The sequence below is a fragment of the Festucalex cinctus genome, chromosome 12, assembly GCF_051991245.1.
Source record: "Festucalex cinctus isolate MCC-2025b chromosome 12, RoL_Fcin_1.0, whole genome shotgun sequence".
NCBI lineage: Eukaryota > Metazoa > Chordata > Actinopteri > Syngnathiformes > Syngnathidae > Festucalex > Festucalex cinctus.
Window position 1 is genome coordinate 8964713 of NC_135422.1, and position 23988 is coordinate 8988700.

Here is a 23988-nt window from a genome sequence, read left to right on the forward strand (position 1 = left end):
AAAAAAAAAAAAAAAAAAAAAAAAAAAAAAATCAATCGGACCCGCTCATTTAAGCCTATCAAATGTGTTGTCAATTTTCACGCTGACGACAAAGCATCCATCTGGAAAAATTATTTGGCTCATAGTTGGAACTGTTTTGAGGAACTTCAAGTTATGAAAGATTTGTTTGGTGCAGAGGAATTTCTGGTGAATAACAGCGCCCTCACCTGGTTGGTTAGAGAATTTCTAGTCAGACACTTTTTGGCGACTCGACAATCTTAACATCTTTATGGGCTACATTTTACTTAATTAGTTTATTAATTATTAGGGAAGTATGTTCAATACCACTTTTTGTTCCCTCAGACTAATACCAGTACAAGTATATTCAACTTTTCAGTCTGCACAATGTAGACAACAAATTGAGTTGTAATTGTAAGAAATTTCAAGAGATTGTTGCCTTCTCTAACTCTTTCCAGTATTTCATCAAATTGCCACCATCTGATGAATTTCTTCTGCCCAAGGTCGTTTTTAAAAAGGGACATTGAACTGAAATGGTGTGGAAAAAATTGAGGTCAATTGGATTTGGTGAGAAAAATTTAGTGACATCAGACAATAAATCAGTCGTTCAAAAGTGTTATTTGCAGATTACGCTTGAATTGTGCCACAAATTTCATCGCTCTGTTCAAAGTGGTCTAAGAAACTTGCTGAAGCTTGGGAACGTGTCATTTCGCCAATCGAAATGCACTCGACGTCAATAGCCGACACCTCTTCGCTTGTTCTCATCCATCAATCTGTCCCATCCGGACTCATCTATCCTCGGTTGATTAATGATGCCTGAGTGGGAGAGCAGCAGGTAATCACAATAAAACAGCCAGAGGCCGTCGGCTGGCAGATTATTGACAGCTCGCCGTTTACTTTTTTCAGACACGACTCGCCCGTTTTCGTGCTCCTGCTCGAGTAGACTCACAGGCCACAACATTAGGTACACGCAATCATGCAAAAATAGTCACAACATCGAATAAATGACCTTGCTGTGAGACGGATAATAATTGAACAAAATATCTTTAATAGATATAAACATTTTGTACACATCACAGGTGAATGGAAAGAGAGTCACATGCCGTCACATGTGTTCAGGATGAAGGTTCAAGAAGGGGTCACTGACTCATTCTGCCTGTTGTCTATACGCTGTCCTCTACAGAAGACGCTGTTAATATCAATGAAGGTGCAAATTGTGGCGAGTCTAAAATTGTCTTTCTGAAGAGCTGCACACTTGCACAGTATCAAGAGTCAAGAATAGAAAAGAATGGACTTTTTAGGGGTCTCCACACAGAAAAGCACCAGTTAGCTGCAATCGTACAATATTTCACCATCAACATTGAAGAGTACCAGATGAAGGATCACATTGGAGGATCTCGGCATGCGTGGTCAGTTTCATGTATTGGAGTCATTTACATGTCGTCAACACAAGGCTGCTGAAAAATGTGGGTATTTTTTTTCCCTTTAATTTAAATCCATGAAGGGAGATTCAATTCACACTGCTTAAGTTCATTTTTGGCATCTTGAATGGAATTTGCAATGACATAATTAACGGCAATAAATAAGAATTTGAAAAATATCAGTCAGGGTTGTCCGAAACCAGAAACATTTTGCAGCACAGCTTTTAACTCATTCACTTCCAGCCATTTTCACTGTAGCAACCCCCTTCGCGCTTGGCTGTTTTACTGGATTTTGACTGATTAGTCTCTTCTTTCATCAGGAAAAAAAAAAAAAAAGTATATTTCTATCTGTTTCCGTTTTGTAGCAATTAGCATTAGAATTTAGCTAAATTTCATCATTATTCACAAATCTGCTTAGAATTGTGGGGAAACAACTTGTTTTCATCATTGCCCTGCTTGATCTCTTATACTCTGCTGCCACCTCTGGTCGTTTTTGTAATTACTATCATTTTTTTCACCCTTTCGCTGCAGTTGAGAGGCTGCATCAAAGTATGCTCTAGCATTAAAAACAACGATAAAAACATATAAATATGTCTTTGGGAAACTTAACACATTTAAAATATAACATTTATACGTTTTTGGGAGCAAATTAGTTAAGACTGAGATAAATATATAATATATATAATATTTAATCTATTGTATTCAAGTTCATAAACTGCTCCCAAAAAATATAAAAAAATATTAACTCTAGTGATATTTAAAATTATAGCAATATATTACACATAGGTGAATCTCATTATAAATATGTTATCATCAAAAAGTGTCATTTCAGTAGTTTATTTTAAAAAGTGAAACTCATATTAAAGTTGACCAGAGATGGGCAACTCGGTGTGGCCGCCAATTAATATTTGAAATAAATGTGATAAAGTCCGTTACAGTAGATGAGGACTGGCTCTTTTCCATAATTTGAACATTAAAATATAGTAAGATACTATTCTGCACATTGGCTCAATTAATTCATAAAACAGACATGTTTTTTTTTTCTTTTAAAAAAGGCATTTTTGTCATAAATCTGAAGTGCGCAGTCATTTCATCCCTGCTGTATGACTACACAGAAAACCTTGTTTCAATTCATTTCATTCATTTTTAATGCGGTCATCATAATTCAAATTTATTAAAATTATTTAAACATAAACATTTCAGAAGGTATACCAAATTTCAATTTTTTTTTAATGGTGAATTTTGTGTTTCATTCGGTACAACCATCAAAATATTTGACTCTCAATTAGCGTATAGTTTCACTTTTTGAACTGACCAACTGAAAAACGTGATCTTTTTAGGAGGATATTGTAATTTATTGAACTGCATCTGTAAATATATTTTCATTTGCACTGTTTTAAAAATATCAAATGTATGCAAGCAAATTTCCAGCAAATGCTCCCAAATCATGTCCAACGGAATTTTTACTGAAATTTCTTGGCTAAACTTTCCATACAAATATTGGACCCCTTCTCAAATATATAGTTAGTCAATTTGAATGTATCGGAAGTTTAAAAAAACAACAAAAAAAACCTTTTTTATTATTATTTTTTTTTTTTACATAATGACATATACACACATTTCTTAACTTTTTTTTTTTTTTTTTCCCCCAGATTAAATAAACTCACTTTTATGCGTTCGTTTGTGTGACATACATGAAGGCACCCCCACCTGCGTATGGCTGCTTTATTTTCTTCTGTGACATCATCTTTCTCATAAATACTCTTTAAATATCTCATCGAGGAGGGCGCGGGGGAATAGCTGAGAAAAATCAATCATATATTTACAAGATGGTGGAATAAATGAGCCATCAAAGCTATTTTCCTGACAGACGCAATCTGCCCTCTAATTTATTTACTTTTTTTGTACAAAAGATAAACTGTTTGCATCTTCAACTGTACACTTGCAGCTTGTACAATCTTTTACACGTGACAGATGACTGACTTTACAGTGTTTACAGTATGTGCTATGCAAAGGCTGTTTGTTTACTCACACTGCTACAATAATGGGATGCTATCATTTAGCCTACATGTTGATATTCTGTTTTAGACAGTCCAATAAAATATTCAGTGAAAAGAATAAAAATAAAAATCAATATTTCCTCCACAAAATGCCAATTAGACAGCATCCGACCCTCTCAGAGGAATTTGAGACATTTATTAATTGTGTCTTTTGTTTGAATTGGTTGTCTTCTCTGACATGCAGGGACAAGTCAGCACCATCGGTCAATTCTTAAGGGAGGGGAGCGCATGCCTGCTCATCATTCCGGCGTCCGATACACAAGGCGAAAGATGACGTTGGCACCGGTATGACGTGAACACCAAGAGACGGCATCCGTCGGTTTTTAACAGCATGAATGGATTCTCGTTGAAGGACAAGAAAAAAAATAATAAAGACGAGCGTGCAGCTGAGTTTTAGTGGTGGTACTCCCTTGTGGCTGCTTGGTCGCCGTCAGTTCATGTCGATGGTGTTGAAGACCCACTCGGTGAACTTTTTGAGCTTGGCCGAAGCGCTGTACGACTCCTCCAGGAGGCGCTGGTTGTCTTCGCGCAAGCCCTGGATCTGAACCTGCAGGGACGCCTTGGCATCCTTCTCCTGCAAGTACGAGAAAACAGTGAACACGATCCTAAGTGCTTTGGCGCCATCTTGTGGCATCTATAGGCAATTACAAAACAATTGTTGAGGATGCTGACGTGTCAGGACTGGGTCATGCCAGGGTTATGTTTGGGTCATGCAAGGGTTATGCTTACTGTGACTAGGGTCATGCAAGGGTTATGTTTGGGTCATGACCGTGAGGTCAAGTGTCTGTTTTAAACTGATGTAATCGGCATCTAATTTCAACTAGTAATACGCTATGTGATGTCAGGAATCTCTAATCTCTTTATCTAGTCAACAACCAATCAGATAATTCCATGTCAGTCCTGTTACCCACATGTCTAGCCACAACCAATCAGATCGATTCACTGTCTATTATAAGCCGTCTGAGAAATGTGTGTTTTTGTCGGATTATTACCTCTGTTCCTCTGTGCACCTCCGTAGCCCAAGTTAGCTTAGCGTCTCGTGATTCTCGATACATTCTCGTTGTTTCTCATCTAGTCAAGTTTGTTCTACGCCTCTCAATGTTATGCGAATAAAGTGTTAAACTCTTATCTTGTGTCTGCATTTTTGGGGTCCAACCTCAGAACATAACATCATGAGAAGCTGGCATACTTTGTTAGCTTCATTATACTCTTGTATGAAGATTTCATGATGGCGTCAGTTCAAGTCCACTTGATATTACTTCCTACATTCAAAACTGGGTGCGGACTTCCAAACGTTTTGTTCAGCAAAACTAGTTGATCCAACTCACCTTTTTCAAGTCTTCCTGTAGCGCTTTCACCATTGACTCCAGTTGGCTGACTTTCCCCATTAAACAGGCTGGTATCTCACTGTGAAGGGAAAAAAAAAGATAAACAACATTAACTCAGACAACTCTGGTACTGTGTTTTTAAAGGTAGCAATTTCACAGCAGGGTTGAGTCATGGACACTAAAATCCTTGCCTGGTCGAGCTCTACTGATTCTACTGCACAGCTTTAATGAGCTCACCGAGTGGCCTGCGGCCTTTATTTACTTAACTCAAGAGAGGATAACGATTCTACTCGGGATAAGCCGTTTATTAGCAGTGAGGTCTTTTTTTTTTGGTGACATATAGGCACTAGCTTTACTAACATTTTGGGAGGGGCATGTTTTTTCATGACTGTACTAATTGATGGAGTTCTATAAGTTAAAATGGATTTTTGACGTCTATAGCCGTCAATGGCACTGAATGAGTTAATACAATATTGTTGTACTGAAATATATTAAAAAAACAACAAAACAATCACAATTTAATACCACGCAAGGAACTCGTTAACAAGTCTACACACTTAAATTCACCTGAGAGACATGCTAGGGGCTTTCTGTTTTCCTGTTTAATCTCTTTTTGAGCAACGGAGTCCAACTATGAACACTCCGATGTAATTTTACGAGGATATCAGTCATAGCAAAAAAGTAATTACAGAAAAAAGATGTCTATTTCGGATGAGGGTTTATTTTTCAAGTGGGACCGTGCACGCAATGAGTAAGTGAGACACAGTGGGCCACAATTTGAGGAATGGTGGTAATTCTTCAGTAGCGGTCTTCAGTGGTAATGAACTCTGGAGGCCGGTAGATAAGCACAAATGGTCCACGGCCGGGGAGTCAATGGCTCTTACCCAGGCGAGGGCTGTCTCAGCGGGGCCGCCTGAGGCTCAGCCTGCTGGGGACTGACACCTGCTGCGCTCTCAGCCACGGCGTTCTCCTCTTGGGCCGCCAGGTAGACCAATCTCTGCTCTGCAGGAGGAAGCAAACACACACATAAACATACAGATGGTTATTAGAAGTGGCAGCCTCATGCGAAGTTGAGAAAGTCCAACAGTGAACTCCATTGGTTTGGATTGGTATTGCATGAGCATTATCGTTACAGGGGTCCTCGGTTTTCCACGGAGGTTGGTTCTTATTTTTAGCACTAACCTGCGCTTATGTAAGTTGGTAAAATTCATGGAAAAAGTTTCTAGTGAATTTTAATAGGAAATCAAACAGGAATAATAAACATTTTGTTTTGTCATAAGCAGCAAAATAAGCACAAACATTTTTAAGAGGACGCTCAAGACACACTTTTTTAGTTTGGCATTTAAAGGCACGGTCTTCCGTTTTCACTCAGGAAAATGCACTCTATAAATACAGGATTTATACCCATGAATTCCTTCTCAATTTACACCTCTGGGCTTCTGTTAATGTATGGTGGTGATTTTGGTGTTTGTTTTTGTCTTTTATTGTTTTCTTTTTGCTTGTAACTGTTTTATTTTGTTCTTTTTTAGTTTTTAGCTCAAGTGTTTCCTGGGTGCCGTTCTTCACAAGGTTTCTCTGTGCCCCGCCATGTTTCTTTTGTGTATGTGCGCGTGTTTGGATGTTTGTTTGTTTTTTAATTGTATTATGGATGTTTTAATTGTTTAGTACATTGAGCTTCATTTTAATGTATGAAAGGAGCTATATAAATAAAGTTTGATTGATTGATTGATTGATTGACTGAATAATAAATTTAAAAATCATATTTCAATGCATTTATCACCATCCGTGACCTCAATTTGTAAGTTGTGCAGGTAAATTCCGAGATACGAGTCAATAATGTTGCAATGTCAAACTTCCTCACCAAACGGGTGTCAATTTAAAGCTAACAGTTCACTTTTGCTAATTTTGTACTCATTTTATAATTTTACATAAATATGAGCTAATATTATACTGGGAATCCACAGGTTTTAACATAAACAATCCCCATGAATTTTAGCATAGCATCTGTTGCTATGCTAGGGTTTATGACCCCAAAATACTAGCCTCTGATTGGCCTATGGCCATTCTCAAAGGGGGCGTGTCTTATCTACATCTTCATATCTGTTGTAATAATGTAATGAGTAAAAATGTTGAATTTTTCCAACACGAGCCTACCCTCAAAAGCCTTGGCAGCATCTACTAGGTGGGCCCAGTCCAGTGGGCCGTCCGTCCTGGTGTCAGGGAGGGGCATGAGGGCAGGATCCTGCACTTGCTGCTTGGCCCTCTCTTGGTCGTCGGTGGTGCTCTCCGGAGCAGATAGGTTTCCTGGAAAACAGGAAGCGCAAAAAGTGACACCCCACTGCAATGTTTGAATGCCGTTTCGCGACATTAGCGAATGCGTACCCAGGGATTTGTGCGACGTTCGGCGGCTGGCTGCATTGCGGGCGGTGGGGGAGCGCGGCACGGTCGAGCAGCTGAACAGAAGGTCAGTGGGGGTGTCGCGCTTGTCGCTGGAGATGGAACCCCTCTGCCCGCTGTAGATGCTCTCATCTGACAGGGTTCTCTGGAGGGAGCGTCGGGTAGGCGTCGGGGCAGGGAACGGCTTTGGAGCGAAAAAAGAAAAAAAAAAAAAAACAAAAACACTAGTAAATTTATGTCTGTATGTGTGAATATTTGCTGTTTGATGGAATATCACTCCCGGAAGTTGATGCTAATTTGTCATTAGCATGTCAATGTTATTTTACGTTAACTTTAGCATTAGCACACAACTTATACGTTAAAATGAAATGTGTCATGTATTTTAACTCATTTGCTCCCCAAAACGTATAAATACGTTCTATTTCAAATGTTTTAAGTGTCCCAAAGACATATACGTTTATACGTTTTGTTTTGTTTTTAAATGCTAGAGCATACAGAAGGCTTTGATGCAGCCTCTCCACTGCAGAGAACAGTTGAAGCAATGGTAGTTAATACAAAAACGGCCAGCAGGTGGAGGCAGAGTATAAGAGAGCCACCATTTAAAACAGGCTGATTTCCCCATAGTTCTAAACAGATTTGTGAATAATGATGAAACTTAGCTATATTGTAATGCTAATTGCTGCAAAATTGAAACAGATAGAAATATACTTTTTTTTTTTACTGATGAAATAAGAGACTCTAATCTTTCTTTTGGTAGGTTCCATGTTTTTACAGCAATAGAAATCAATATTGTGTGGGCCTGGCAAAATCAGTTAGTAAAACAGCCGGGAGCGAAGGCGGTTGCTTCAGTGAAAATGGCTGCGAGTGAATGAATTAATACACAATGTTCAATTTTGTGATAGTATTGCGCATAGGAAATGACTAGTCAGCTTCATCAGAAGATTTTATTTGAACTTTTGTTTGAGAGGATGTTGAAAACCTCCCATGTGTATTTACGAATTGCAAACATTGACACTCCACCGTCGTCTCAACACAGACTTGCTGTTTGAGCCCACCACAAACTTGTAAAAGTTCCACTAGATGTCAATGACAATTTGTTGTTCAACATTGGATGGTACCACTGTAAAATGTTACATTGATCCCAAAGTGAGTTATCTGCCTGCATACCTTCTCTTCGGTGGTGGTGGGGGGAGGACTGTCAAGCATGATGAGCTTCTTCAAGTCTTCTTCCAGGCTGGACTTGGCAGTGTGTCGCTGGGGCGACTGTGAGCCCCGCAGATTGGCTCTGAGCTGCGGCTGACTGACCAGTAGACCATCACTCTGGTGCCGCCTGGACAGAGGAGTAAAAGAAAAAAGATGACTTCACTGTAGCTACAACTGCTCTCTACTCAATAATGATGTCAATCTTAGGGGTGCTTTTGGTCATTCAAGTGAAGAGAGACTTAGATAAAGCAGCTGGATTTTGTATTCGGCACCGAAGCTCAAATCTGATTTTTCAATCAGCTGCATTTTTGTGATGATCAGATGGTTTTTTTTTTTATGTACGTAAGTTTATATACCCTGGGAGAAATATGCAAAATATTTGTAATTTTTTTTAAAATATGACAGATGAATGAATAAAGATTTTTAATTTCTGCTACCTTTTTTTTCTTTGATTGTGCTAATTCAAAAAAGCCTTCCATCTTAATTTGAATCCCATTAAAAATTATTTAAAAACATTTTTTCCTTATCATGCCATTTTAAAAAAAAAAAAAAATTTTTTTTTTTTTTTTTTTAATGGTAAACATCTTATAAATTCTGCCAGGGTATGTAGACTTGAGTGCACAAATACATACATTATGTAAAATGAATGTAAAAGAAATGCTGATTTTGGATCTATTTTTTTCCCTCCATTTAGTTATTACCATATTACACAAGCAAAACAAACCTGCTGAAACATGATGTACATTTCTATTATAATTTACATTATGCATCTGTTCATACAGCTAATTTTGTATTTAAAAACAAACCAGGTATGGATGATAAAAGTACACGTCACACATCCAATTTTATTGAATTTGTCGATTAATTAAAACAACAACAACGATGAAATAAAGTAAAATATTAAAAACATTATTCTTAATTAATAAAACTATACCAGGTATCAGTACTAGGCCTTATTTCAGGTATCAGTATTGGTCATCCTCTTGTGGTCGTTTTATGATAAGAAACAAAAAATTAGAAGAATGGAAAACTGCCGTTAATTTGATGCATTTTCAAGGAAAAAATTCTATATTGGGATAAATAAGTCTTTCTTTAACATTATCGGTCAAATTTTATGTATCAAAAGTACTTGTGGTATTGGTATCGGTGACTACTCGGGACTACTTAAACTGGTGGGAAAAAGCGGTACCAAATATGATCATTTTTAATAGTGAAATTTGATATTACTACGGCTTTAAAATGATTAAACACAACATTTAAGATGTTTGGGTTTTTTTTTTGTATCTTAACGCGAATATTTTACAAACATATGAGTTCATAAACTGCAAAGTATCACAAAAAAATAAAATAATAAAACCTCTCATCCCAACATAATACCTCTTAAAGAGAAGACAACAAATTAAAAACCGCACATTAAAATGTATAATATTTTTCAAACACTGTACTAACTCTCAGAGGTCTACTCAATACCACAAGGTGTCAGTGTTGGCCACATTAAAAAATAAAGGGATTGTGGGCGTGGGGAAAACATGGCAAGTGTGCCTATATATTCACTCCCAGTCAGTCATACATCAAGTCAAACAGCAGGAAGCAATAAGATGCATCTTTCTCCCTGCCCTGAATGACAACTTGGACGGACGCATCTGAAAGCAGTCACAGAAGCAAACTTACTTCCGAGTGCTGCCAAAGTCGATGGAATTGACGGTCCCTCCGGGTTTCTTCCAGCCGATTAAGAACTTTGAGGTGGCCCCCTGCCTCGGGTAGAAGGTCTTGGGCCCGGGGGAATTCTCAGAGGTGGGTGAGGTGTCGGCTGCCGGCTCCTCCTGGTTTCCAGAGGGCCCGGAACTCAGTGTGCTGTTGGGGATAATAATAATAAAATAAAAATTGATAAATACTGGATATCTGTCGAGTAAGTCAAAACTACAGCTGAAGTACAATCAAATATGGTCTAAATATGATACATTAGGGGTGTGTCCATTATTAAATCAGTAAAATATCAGCTGCAACAATATGGCAGCAGATAAGTGACTATAAATCCAAAATATCATTTGTATTAAATGCCCATACAATTTGCCTTTAAGTTGCTTATTCCAATGCAAGAAAGCAGCTCAATGAATAAAAATGTTTCTCGAGTTGCACGCTGATTAATTCAGCCATAATAAAAGCAGGACACAGTGTCCTTGCATCTAGCCAATCACCTGCACAAGTAGAAGTTTTCAAGCCTCTATTTGTGTGTGCACGTGCATGCACATATTATAAAACAAAGCCTCCGATGTACACGTCGAGTTATTTCTGGCTGGGTGAAGAAGCGAGGGAAGGGAGCTTTGGTTGATTCAAAGGAAGTGGGATTTAAAAGAGGAGGGGGGGGGAACAGTGCTGAGCTCACAGTCTGCTTTTTTAGCAACTTCAAGCATTTCCTTTCTATCATGGATACTGGGGGATGGAGAACGCACGCGCGCACACACACATGCGCATGCACATCCTTTGTTCACTACCCAAACCGCAAAGCGTCTGACTTTTTCGCCTGGGATGATGCAGGATGTACCTTGACTGATTTCATTCGTTCCGTGACCATGCTGGTAGCTCAATCTACTCGAAAAACAAATCAATTTTCCCCCGTTGAATATAACTGCAATACTTTGTACCTTTAATCGACACAAAATAAACATTTTTAATCTGATTTAATTAAGAAAAACAACGTGTTCTCATTCAGTAGTTGCGTGTTTGACCGTTTGTCCAGTTACTCAAAGAAGTCTTAAGTTGGGGCACTCGTAAGTCAAGGCACCGCTAAGGCTGGACAATTTTGGAAAATTATTATTTTGATTAGAGATGGGTGAGTATCGATATCAGGTATCGGTATCAGGCCATATTTTAAGGTATTGGGTACTCGTTGAGGCTGCCGATACCAGGCACCGATACTAAAGGGAAAAAAACTGATATCAAGTAAGTTCTCCTTGGTAATAGTTGGCGCGATACTGTAGCAGATTTACACATCGATGAATCATCATCTGCATCAGAAAGAAATTTCTTTGTTCACAATTTATTGTCATTGTGCTAAATAAAAGCACTTGAGGTATCAGTACTCAGTATCGGTGAATACTTAAGAGTGAATCTCTAATTTTGATTAATTTTGAAATCAAGATTAGTAACCTCGAAATTTTGCATTTATTCAACTACAAAAACTCAACTTCAAACATAACTTAAAAGAGCAAACAGAAAATAAAATATAGTATTACATTATTAATAGTAACAGAAAATAAATTCCTGTAGTGTGCTCTTTGGCCTCTTAGGGTCAGTGTAGTGCACACTTGGAGATGCATGTACATGAAACTACAAATAGAAGAAGGAAGTAGCAAACTTCATTAATTTCACTAGATTTTTCACATATTATGAAGAATGTATACCCATGAGTATTATTATACGACCTGTATTCATACAGAATATGTGCATGAATATTCGTTTTAAGACTAAATCCCATCCATGACGTCGAATGCTAACGTTTGCTAACCGGTCAATAGGGGTTTCCATTGTGTGTTAGCATTAAGCTGGCGATGTATTAAGACAAACTATTTATGGTATTGGAATACATTTGAGTGTGATGCATGTCTAGCTGAGGACAAAATAACATCAGAGCACACCTGGAGTGGGAGGCGGAGTCACTCAGGGAGAAGGACGCGCCATCAGGAAAGGCTGAGGGGCTCTTCAACGGGTTCTCACCCCCTCTTCCAGCAGGAACGAGGGAATCCGGAGTGGGGGGCGAAGAGTCGGCCCCTCCCTGCCCGCCGGTCTCGTCCTGCCACGGGACGCCGTCCGCGGCCCTGAAAGCGGCGTTGGACGAGGTCGTGCTGCTCTGAGTGGCGGTGAAGGACGTGGCGTCGATGCCGCTGTCGGTGGACGTGCCCTGGAGGTAGGCGCCGAGCTCCAGATCGCCGCGCGCTCCCGAACGCGAGCTCACCTCGTACCATTTGTCGTCGCTGTGGGCGGAGCTCGAGGCGTTGCTTGACAGCGTGTTGCTGCTGGACTGGCTGGAGGAATACGGCGCGTCCACCTGTGCAAAACGCAAGACACAGATGTTTATACCTCAGAGTGATTGTCAACCATTATTCCATAGCACTTCTTTTGTGCACAGGTGACTCAGCTTGGCTGTTAAATTGCGATTTATTATGAACTCATTCACTCCTAGCCATTTTCACAGAAGCAAATCCCCTTCACTCCCGGCTGTTTTACTGAATTTTGACTGATTTTGCAAGGCCCACAGAATATTGTGTTCTATTGCTATAAAAACACTTACCAAAAGAAAGATTAAAGTCTCTTCTTTCATCAGGAAAAAAAATATATTTCTATCTGTTTCCGTTTTGTAGCAATTAGCATTGCAACATAGCTAAGTTTCATCATTATTCACAAATCTGTTTATAACTGGGAAAATCAGCTTATTTTAACATGGCCCTGGTTGATCTCTTATACTCTGTTGCCATCTGCTGGCAATTTTTGTAATAACTACAATTGCTTCGTTTTCTGCAGTAGAGAAGCTGCATCAAAGCCTTCTGTATGCTCTTGCATAAAAAAAACAAAAACAAACAAAAAAAACGTATAAATACATCTTTGGGACACGTAAACATTTAAAATAGAACGTATTTATACATTTTTAGGAACAAATGAGTTAATATTTTTTCAAGGTCCTCAAGGTCCGTGTATTTAATAATAAACACAAATACATTTATTATACATAAATGTGTTGGTCTTGCAGTCTTTTAAGTGTTCACTACAACATAACAAAATATGGCCTGACAAGTGTGGTGTAAGAAAACATGTCAGTTAGTCAAAAGTCAGCTTTTCAACTATTTTTTTTTTTTTTTTTAAATGTTTCATGAAACAATGATATGTAGCCACATGGACTGCATTTCTTATGCACTGAAGCCCAGTAAGGAGAAGGAGCCAGATGGACTCTCATGGAAAGACAAGCCCCCCGCAACAAATTGAACATAACAGTAGCTGGAAAAGGCGCAGAATTCTGAGACATTATCCAATAAAAAAAAATATATACATATATACCAAAATTATAATTAATCAAATAATGAATTTCCTCGTAGTCCACGAGGGACTTAAAACTATATCAATCCACAGTCCCAGTACTTTTAGGTTTTGATGATTGACAAGCGTAAAAAAATGCACTAGGTTTAATAATCTTCCATATTTTGCAGTGGACTAAATTTGAGTTGATTTTGCTTTTGAGCAGATCAAACAATATGTCATGTTCCAAAAAGTCAAACATAGCAATACATTATAACAAACAAACTAAAATAATCACGGCATGTATACCAGTGGCAATAAAGCAAGCTCAACATGTACCACTCAAAAAAAGGAGTGGGATGAATAAAACAAAAACAAAATGTGATTTCATACTGAGGAAAATCAAAAGCGTCTACATGTCCTGCTCACCTTGGCGCTCTTGTTAGGTGAAATGTGTCCACTCTGCTCCGGTGGCTGGAGTCGAGGAATGAGAGCCTTGGAAGTTTCTGCCGGCGGTGACATGGCAGACAAGAAATTTGTCAAGTCACTTTTTATTCAAATACTGTAATAAATGAGACATGATCTTACCTTGAGTGTTTTTCTCCCCCTGTCTACACACTACCTCACTCTCGCCATTTCGGGACCAAGCAGCTCCTGTGCTGGAGCCCATTTTGATGGCACTCGCACTGTCACCTGGCAACAGTCGCGCAGACGACACAGGGGACTGGCAGTTGTTGTTATTAAACCTAGAAGAGAGGCAACATGGGTATTTACAGTACTACTAGATGTTTTGCTTTTGCCATTAAAAATACAGTGGAACATCTAAAGTTGTTCAAATTTCAAAACATGTGTTCCCATGGGGTTGCACAATGACCTAGCGTTGAGTTCAGAGGAACATTTGAAATGAAACATCAGCAACAAAAAGACAACATGGAGGGCCAAATCTGTACTGTGACTTTTCAGTCTTACACCCGCGCTCATCTAGAAATTGAGACGTGAGCTTACCCCTCAGGCATCGACTTCTGCCTCCAGTGGTTGGAGCTCATGTTGTCGGTGTAAGGGAGCGCCGAGGGGGAGTTTGTGTTGTGAAGTGTGCGGCCCATCACGATCGAACAGGCCAGGGCGTAGTTTTCATTTCCTGGTGAATACCTGTGAGGAAACAAGACGACGCCACGCATCGGTCAGATACAGCGGCAATATTAGGTTTGATTACTTTGGAAAGTTGGCAACCTTTTGGGAACCACGGGCCGCCCATCGCTGGACACGCTGCGCGGCATGGCGGCGGAGTTGCCGAAGTCAGGCGGAGGAGCCTTGATGAGCGTGCCGCCCGAGCCCGCAGGCCGCGTCTGAGGGCTGGAGGACGTTCTCGGCCACTTGCTGTTGCTGTTGGTGGCCGGGCGGAAGGGGAACTTCAACTCATACGGCATTCCCTCCTTGTGGTTCTTGTAGTCCACGAGGGGCATGTGATAGATTTCTGAACAGCCTCTGTGGAGACAAAGTGCTTTGATATATTATATTGTGCAATGTTAAAAAATGCTGGGGGGGGCGGGGGGCATATATTCTTAATCATAATTAATTGCATGACTATAAAAATTAAAAAAAACTCACATTTTATATCTGTTCTGAATGAAAAATAAAATAAAAAGTACCATAAAATATCCCTCCCCCCAACCCCACCAGGTTTTTCACTCGTTAACATAAAAGTGGAAAATGTTAACCTTATACAAAAACGGTTGTATCCTTTAGTTCAGTAATACAGTAATTTCATAGTAATTCCTAACATCATTTGAAGTTAAAATTAAAAAGATGTGCTGTACTGTTACAAAAATAAAATAACATTCTGCCAATAGATGGCACAAGCGTTTAAAGTTAGGCATTTGTGACACCACACTGTATTTTTCTTCTCATATTAAGAGCTCCTTAAGTTTGAATATGAAGTAACTTGTGAACATCTGCACATTTTTTTTATTGTAAGTTAGAACTTGACCCCTTCCCCCACAAAAACTGTATATTAGAGCTGGGTTTAAAAAAAAACTCGAATAATCAATATTGAATTGATTTTCCGTTTTGAGCCTGATATCGATTTATAAAACCATGAATAGATTATTTTAATATCTCCTTTTCCCCATAAATTCATAAAAATATATAATTAGAATAAATGCTTATCTTACTGTTTTCTTGACATTTATAGCTCACATGAATTAAAAAGTATTTTCTTACGTTAATGAAAGACCTGACTTATTGCACTTTTTGACCATTCGGAATCTTTATTTACAAATATTGAATTATTTAACCATTTACAGCCGACACAAAATTTTATTTGGAATTTGTCTTGAAGAAGAATTGATTTTCCATAATTTTTGAAGTGGCTTGAATGAAATCAGGAAAAATCGGATCGAACTGAACCCTTGTGAATTGAAATTGAATCGATTGAGGAAATTAGAATCGAAACCCAGCCCTACTGTATATGCATTATTATCATCACAGCTAAGCTATTACTAGGGATGTAACGATATCCAAACATCACGATATGAAGCTCACGATACGATAATTATCACGATATTGTTAAGTAGGCATGTTACGTTCCCCTTCATCTGATAATTAGCGTAGATTTTAAACATAGAAGGGCCAAAACATCCCTAATGAAAATTAAATTGCAGTAAAAAAAAAACTAGCCACCAGAGGGTGCTAGAACTGCACAAATGGAAGGCAACCTGGCTTTTTAAAACAATGTTTTGCTTTTAAATATTGTGAACATGACGATGATGATGATATCGCAATATTGCCCTTATCCTTACATCTCTAGCTATTATTGCTAAAATGTGTTATAGTGACTCCTTTGCACAACAATGAATGCTTGTTAACTGTTATTTGGTTGCACACTGTAAAGTGACGCAGCTTTACTGCAAACAAACCATAAAACATGGCTGTGTCGCAACACTTACACGAGCTATCTTCTGGAGTTGCTGAATAAAATTGGCCACAGATCAGAATTGGCCTCACCTGCGCGGCGTCGAGTCTTCGTGCGGCGGAATGATGACCACTTTGACAGTGACGGATGTCCTGAGCAGGTCGATCATCTGCTCGTGCGACAGCGAGGCCACGGCGACCTTGCAGATCTCCACCAGTCGGCTACCTTGCCTCAGCCCGGCCTGCCAGGCGAAGCCGTAGGGCTCCACCTCGGCCACGATGCCCTCGAAGTTGACGTGAAAGCCCAGCTGGCCCAAGGCGTTGCGACGCAGCGTCATCTCTGTGGTCTGACTGCCCTTAGTCAACAGCTAAGGTGGAGAATAAATGCAAAAAAAAAAAAAAAAAAAAAAAAAAAGATTAGTCAGTTATCCATCTCTCATTATTTTTGAGTTACGTAATCAGACAGCTGCTGATTGTGGTATGTGGTTATTACAGATTCACTGGGTTTGCTAATTAACTCATTCACTCCCAGCCATTTTCACTGAAGCAACCCAATTCACTCCTGGCTGTTTTACTGGACTTTGACTGATTTTGCAAGGCCCATAGAACATTGTATTCTATTACTATAAAAACATGGAATCTACCAAAAGAAATATTAGAGTGTCTGCTTTCATCAAGAAAAAAAAAAAAGGTTTGTATCTGTTTCCGTTTCGCAGCAATTAGCATTAGAATATATCTCTTATACTCTGCTGCCACCTGCTGGCCGATTTTTGTAATAACTACCATTGCTTTGAGCAACCTCTTCAGGTCAGAAGCTGCATCAAAGCCTTCAGTATGCACTTGCACAAAAAAAAAAAAAAAAAACGTATAACTGAGCTTTTGGGAGTGAAAGAAAAAGTATTTAAGAACGTATTTACAAGTTTTTGGGTTTGATTGAGTTAATGGCGCAATTACTTTTGGTTCACCTCATTGGCAGAACTTGATGTAGGTAGAAATCTTAAACCATTTTGCCAATGAGTCAAATGTTTGTTGACGAGATGAGTTTCAAGCAGCACTAACCTCTAGTCTCTTAACCACCTCTCCAAAATCTTCCGTGTTGTTATTGATGGAACGCAGTGACACGCTTTCACCGCGCTCGTAGAAGATCTTCAAGGAGGCGGGGCTTCCGGTTGACCAACCGATCACGTCGCGCGTGGCACAATTGAACACAACCGCTTTGGCTTCCTGATCCAGGAGGATTACAAAGTCGTTTGAAACGGCCAGCAGGCATTCCCGCTCCGCGCCCGCCACCTGGTCTTCGGCGTGAACCTGCCAGGTTATGGCGCCCAGGCTCCGGAGTTCCGCCCCACTGTACGGCCTCACTTTCTCCCGCCGCTTGTGCGCCAGGGAAATGAAGGGGAACTTCCCGGTCGGTTCCACTGGAGTGTTGGTCACGTGACGCTCGGCCAAGTCCCTCAGGTACTCCTGTCGCGTGCGAGTCGCCATGGCGCCAAACTTGTCCGACTTGTGGGCTGCGTTTTCAGCGTTAATGACTTTAGCCAACAGGAAGTCCCTGAAGACGGACGACTTGGGGAAGGTCACGCCCTTGGGGACTGGTGGACCAAAGGGGGGGACGTCCTGGGAGCGGCTAACTGCCACACTGGGGAGAAAACAAAAGTTTTATTGAAGTTACTTCCAATCATCCATTTTCTGTCCTGTTCAAAACAGTGGTGGGAAGTAACTAAGTACAAGTACTTAATACTAAGTCCAAGTACTTCGTTATTCTAAGTTAGATTTTTCAGGTATATGTGACATTTTACTTTAACTCCCTACATTTGTAATCACTGAACATCCATCCATTTGCTTCTACTTATCCTGTTCAGAGTTACGACTTTCCTTGATCTTATTCCTGACTTTGGGCGAAAGACAAGGTACACCCTGGACTTGCCATTCAATCACAGGGGACATCTAAAGCAGCTGTTTGACCACGACCATTAACACTCACAATTAAATTTTTTAGTATTGAATGAATGAACACTATGGATGTAACAATAACTGCAATATCACAATATTAAAATTGCCACAATGTTGTTGTCGTCCAGTTATGGCATTAAAAGCAGCACATCTGTTAAAGAGGCCAGTTTGCATCCCATTTGTGCAGTTCCAGCACCCTCTGGTGGTCAGTTTATTAGTGCAGATCAATTTTGATTAGGCATGTTTTGGCCATCTATGTTCACAACATTCAGCATTCAAAACCAACCACTACTGTTGTTTAAAAAAAAAAAAAAAAAAAAAAGTGATAGTACTTGATGCCGAAGTGTGTTGTCATTCATTGCAAGGACAGAGAGAAGATTAGATCTGGAAAAAACGATTATTGGCTTCTCTGGTAGTATTGTTTTTACATTTTAACTTGGGATTGACCTTCCTATAAGCAGAGAGTATTCTTCTCCTCTTACCAACATATGGCCTATCAAAGGCTGAACAAAAGTTGGTTTTGGATTTTTTTTGTTATAGTTCTATAAGGTTATATAGTTATATGACTTTTTTTGCAAGATGTTACTTTTAATCACGTCAAAATTTGTCAAAGGTACAGTATGTGTTTAAAAGAAACAGTAAAAGACTAATCTGAAAAGTGATGACAATAAAGCCACTAGTAGAGAAACTGAAAGTGTCAGTGTGGCGGGGGAAAAAAGTGGCCTTGAATAAGCTAATATGACACTTGTGACAAGTTTGCATCCACTTCATTAAACGCAGCCATTGGCAGTAGGAGGAATGTTGCAAAGTACGCCTGACTAAACCCAGGATATAAATACTATACATCCCATCCCAGTTGACAGGGCAGCAGCCAGTGTTGACAACCTGCCACTCTCTGTGCTGCTCTGGTTTGGACGAGTGCCACTGTGGCTTGAGCTAGCAAACGCAAACAGCCTTCATTTCCTACACAAAGACGGCGTTACGCAATCTGCCTTTGCAGCCCAGTGCGACGATGGGGCAGCGGTTGAAAGCGGCGGATTAACACCCCGCTGGCCCCGGGGCCGCTCCTCTAATGCCCCGATGTGACCCGGACGTTATCGAATGTCAGCTATTAATAAGCAGATGACTCAACAAACTGAAGTGTAGCGATCAAACATACCGCACATGTGGGATGTTTGTGTGTGGGTGTAATCTGTTCAAATCCTTGTCAGGAAAGCACTGCATCAACAATAACCCAAAAAGTCACAACTTACCTCTTTATTGCACGGTGTTTTCAGCAAAATACCCAAAATCTTCATTTGCAATAGCGCTGCTACAGTGGGCTGTTATAACTCACTCAAACACATTTTTTGTAATCCGGACCCACATTTGTTTGCACGTCATCGGTGAAAGGCATCCACGGGAAGACGGTTGACAATCAGGAATTAAGATCTTAAAGCAAAGGCAAGGCACCTGTGGGTGAGGTAGTTCCACTATTGTCCCACACCTCTCAAATTCATCCACAATGAAATCCAGGAAGACCAGAATATCACCCTTTTTTTGCAGTTAAAAACCCAAAGGGTACTTCCCCAAACAGGAATTACAGCGTCCATTAGTCAGTCAAAAAAAAAAAAAAACTATCAGAAACAATCTCCAAATAATTTAGTCAAATCTTGACATGATTGCAGGTTGCAAGACCCGTCCACTCCCGATGTAGTCTCCCAGTGCTATGGGAAACTCTGCCCTCCACAATCCTTCCCAATCACATGCATGTCTGGCTCAAGTGAGCACTTCATGTGCATGCCGCTAACTCCTTCAGACCACTCCGGCTCATGCTGCCCAAAGGCAAAGTGTCAGGCTGGGAGTAAAAAGGAAGGAGGACGCTTCTATTGTCAGCGTGTGTGAAAAGCGAGCTTCGCAAAGGAATTAGCGAGTGAGCGAGGGGGGGGGAAATGTGCGCAAGGGGTGCGCAAGTGGCCATGAGAAAAAGGTAAGAGGAGGGAAGGGAGAGGTAGCGACAATGTGTACACACAGCGTGTTTGCTTGGAGGTGTGCCATTCAAAAGAGGGGGGGGGGGGGGGGGGCGGAAATGGTGAGACCAAGAATCAGTCAGTGGAAGAAAGCCGCGATGGCAGTCTACTCTACCCGGCCACAAACTAATTTATGGGTCATTCCAGAAATGGAGGACATTTTCGGACCCCTGGTGAAACTGTGAACTCGTCTTGTCCTGAGACAAAATGTAACTGTAGCTGCAGTAAGAATGATCACAGACCCATTTGATATAATTTTACATTCTAAAGTTGTGTCTTTCAACATATGTGCAACTGAAACAATTACAAAAGTGATTTCTTCATATTTGTATCAAATGAAAACTTTTTCGCTGTTAGAGGAAGAGAAAACATGTTGCATGACTCAGCAGATATGAGGCCAAAGGTAAGGTGGTATAGTAAGTTGTCGAATTTATGTTTGAATTTTTTTTTTCCCAATGTTTGCGACCGTAATGTAGTGTGTCACTCAGCCATTGGATTCCTGTTAGTCATATCAGAAAAGACATGTTAATATCAAGTATGTTCTTGACCAGTTAGCATGGCAGCTAGCACAACTGGCATAATTACCGTATTTTCCGCACTATAAGGCGCACTGTCAATAAATGGCCTATTTAAAAACATTTTCCATATATAAGGCGCACTTCTTTATCAGGCGCATACAATAGAAGCTACTGTAGTGACTTGGGTTGCGTTAAGCATTTACTAGATGGAGCTGCGCTAAAGGGAATGTCAACTAAACAGTCAGATCAATCAGTCAGTCAATATTTAATACCGGTAATAGAAAACATACCAGCGTTCTAACAACTCAGTTCACTCCCAAAACAAGTTTCCGGTAGTGCGGTCACACTATGGCTCCGTATTAACAATATAACAATAACTCAAGGTTGTTCAAAGGTTAATATCCATATTTATAATATTTACCAGCCTTGTTCAGGTGTGGGACTAGTGTTCTAACCGCTGTTACTTCGGCAACGCCCCCTGACAATCCTAACCAATATTGATCCACTTATAAGGGGGATTATAATGCGTACTGTCTGTTTTTGAGAAAATTAAAGGCTTTTAGGTGCGCCTTATAGTGCGGAAAATACGGTAGACTGCTAATGGTATACTTAGCATTGATTTGCAACCCTCTTCTCTAATGAAAAGAATATAATCGTTAAATCAGTACTGTATCTGAATAACATTTAACTTCATTTAATTGTAAAGTATTTATTTGGCAATATATTTAAAGTTTAAAGTTTTTTTTAGGTTGCCTGAGTATCTACAACAAGGTTGTACCGTACAGAGCAAAATACCTCGTAAAAATTCATTGTTGATGTTGTGAATCAATTCATAGGATGGTTTATTATCTGTTTTGCTTATAAGCAAATAATGAAATAAATGTCCTTTTGTTAAAAAAAACAAAAACAAAAAAAACAACACCAAAATTGTCCTCCACTTGAATAAATAAGCCTTATACTTGTGCGTGTCGAGACAGAAGACCCAACCATACCCAGTACAGGATGGGATGATAGTCAAAGCATTCACTTTCACTCTGCCATGCCTTCTGGACTATGCTTTTTGTCTTAATGCACTGCTGAATGGGCTTATGGGGTTATTGCAAACCGTGCAATACTGGGACTTACTTGGAATTATTATAGCTATTCTCAGTCTGTGGATGTGGACATTCAAGAGCTGGTCTTCTGACATCAATCATCTTGTCAGCCTCAAGGTGTTATGCTTCAAAATGCACACAGGTTTTAAACTGCAAACCTTGGGACAGTACAGTACTTCATTTTGTCTTTACAGCTACAGTATGTATCTAAAATTGGCAAAACCAAACTGACAAGCAAGCCAAACACTTAACATCGTCTGTCATTTAGACAATTGTGGGAAATTATTGAATAGGCCTCTTTTTTTTTTTTTTTTACTTTTTTTTTTTTTTAATGGAGTTAAAATGGAGTGTGCAACTTCCTGCTGTCGACACGTTTACTGTCTAAAGATGGACAAAATGACATGAGCTGTGAGAAGTTTAGCTGCTCAATAAGAAACTGGCAATGAAACAGGAGTTTACAACATACAAGTCAAGTCAAGTCAAGTCAAGTCAAGTCAAGTCAAGTCAAGTCAAGTCATCTTTATTTATATAGCGCTTTCAAACAGAGATAAAAACTTCTCACATCCCTACGCGGGGCTGGACTGGCCCCCCAAAAAATCAGCCCTGGCATTTTGACGTAAGTCCACCGGCCCCGCCTGGCCCAACTCCTGACCATACCTGTTTAATGCGTTGTTCTGCCACTGATATTTTGACTGATGTTAGTTTAGTTTGTTGTCTATATTCAAAATGGATTAATGGACTAGACCCTCTAAATTGAGGGCCAGTAAAATGGAGGAAAATAACTAAAAAGCACTGCATCGACCCCAAAAGATACTGGTCCACCGGGCATCTGTCCTGTATGCCAGATGGCCAGTCCAGCTCTGTCCCTACTTAAAATGTGTCCCAAAGTAGGTATAACTAATTTCTAACATGTTACTATGCACTTTTTGAATATCAAACAAGGCAAAAAACACACAAGGCAATTCACCGTGATTAGGATATTTTGTCCCTTCCGAAGTATATCTATCCAGTGTTCCCCTGCGATATCACAGTTTTCTAAGCTACAAGTCTGAAAAATATCATAACATATGCCGAACATGCCATTTTTCCAAGTTGTGTTATATTCAGTTTTTAAAAAGACCTACCTGTAGCACGTGTTGTCTGAGCAGGGATCGTGCACCCTTACAACAATGAAAACATGTTGAAAGTGAGAGCGAATGGCCTTTGGGGTGAAAGGGTGCGCACCGGGCTCCTGGAACACAATTGTCACGATGTCGTTCCCAATATGGCGCTTTCTCAGTAACTGGTCAAAGGCACAAAAGTAACTTGTTAGAAAGTTGCGATGAGATCAGAAAAGTTACTGACGAGCAAAATAGGGCACACCTGTTGCTTATTATTCGGCGTGTAAGGCAGTAGAGTGGACACGTGGAACATGAGCTCGTAGTCCTTGTAGGATGTGTACAACGAGTGTGTGCCCGTGGAGTCCGCTGTCGGGAGTGCAAAAAAAATCAAATAAAAAGCCAAATGAAAAAGCAATTCAGTCGAGAGCCATTGTAGCATCACTAGCATACAGCCCTCCAGCTCCCGCTGCATTCTTTATGTTGTAGTGTTGTCGTTGGGTCACACGGGATCCAATTTCACCGCTTAGCGGCTAACCATTGAGACAATAGTGAGGTATGGAATGGATGTGTGCCAGCCATTGAACAATGTATGGTGAGAGGGGGGCGGTGGGGTTAGTGCATGTTTTCACTTTTTCTGTGTTATCACAAGGAGATAATGAATAATTTAGGGATTTGTTTTGTTATTTGCTGAGATGAACAAAAAAATATGGCGTGCTATATTTTTGATCACTTTGAATTTCTAATGGTGAAAATACCACAATGAATGAAGAAAGATTTAGTCACATTTTGACATTTCAAGTACATTACAAATTGAATGTGATCCAAATTTGTGATCTGCACACTTTTTCGTTTGTCCTGTTACTATGGAGATTTGAATTTGACGATGGTCAAGTGGAACTTGTCGGGGCTTATTTTTTTCTAACGTTCCAGGGGGCAATACTGAGTGAGTTTCGAGGGCCATGTTGGGGACCCCTAAAATACATTTTCA

The 23988-nt window shown here is 39.9% G+C and overlaps 1 protein-coding gene across 4 annotated transcripts in view; it reads right to left on the minus strand.

Annotated features, from left to right (window-relative positions):
- Nucleotides 1-1022: 1022 nt before the first annotated feature.
- The window catches only part of LOC144032163 (signal-induced proliferation-associated 1-like protein 1), a 51205-nt gene continuing 28239 nt past the window's right edge, over nucleotides 1023-23988 (minus strand). For all 4 annotated transcript variants that reach the window (XM_077539866.1, XM_077539869.1, XM_077539868.1 and 1 more), the window contains exons 6-21: nucleotides 23263-23366; nucleotides 23025-23182; nucleotides 17386-17965; nucleotides 16420-16694; nucleotides 14647-14901; nucleotides 14422-14565; nucleotides 14005-14162; nucleotides 13846-13922; nucleotides 12045-12454; nucleotides 10078-10260; nucleotides 8371-8533; nucleotides 7189-7387; nucleotides 6961-7110; nucleotides 5691-5808; nucleotides 4807-4885; nucleotides 1023-4052 (exon numbers count right to left, since the gene is read on the minus strand). In XM_077539866.1, the coding sequence (XP_077395992.1) occupies nucleotides 3909-4052; nucleotides 4807-4885; nucleotides 5691-5808; nucleotides 6961-7110; nucleotides 7189-7387; nucleotides 8371-8533; nucleotides 10078-10260; nucleotides 12045-12454; nucleotides 13846-13922; nucleotides 14005-14162; nucleotides 14422-14565; nucleotides 14647-14901; nucleotides 16420-16694; nucleotides 17386-17965; nucleotides 23025-23182; nucleotides 23263-23366 (3197 nt within the window). In that variant the 3' untranslated portion in view covers nucleotides 1023-3908. The remainder of the gene's footprint in view (nucleotides 4053-4806; nucleotides 4886-5690; nucleotides 5809-6960; nucleotides 7111-7188; nucleotides 7388-8370; nucleotides 8534-10077; nucleotides 10261-12044; nucleotides 12455-13845; nucleotides 13923-14004; nucleotides 14163-14421; nucleotides 14566-14646; nucleotides 14902-16419; nucleotides 16695-17385; nucleotides 17966-23024; nucleotides 23183-23262; nucleotides 23367-23988) is intronic.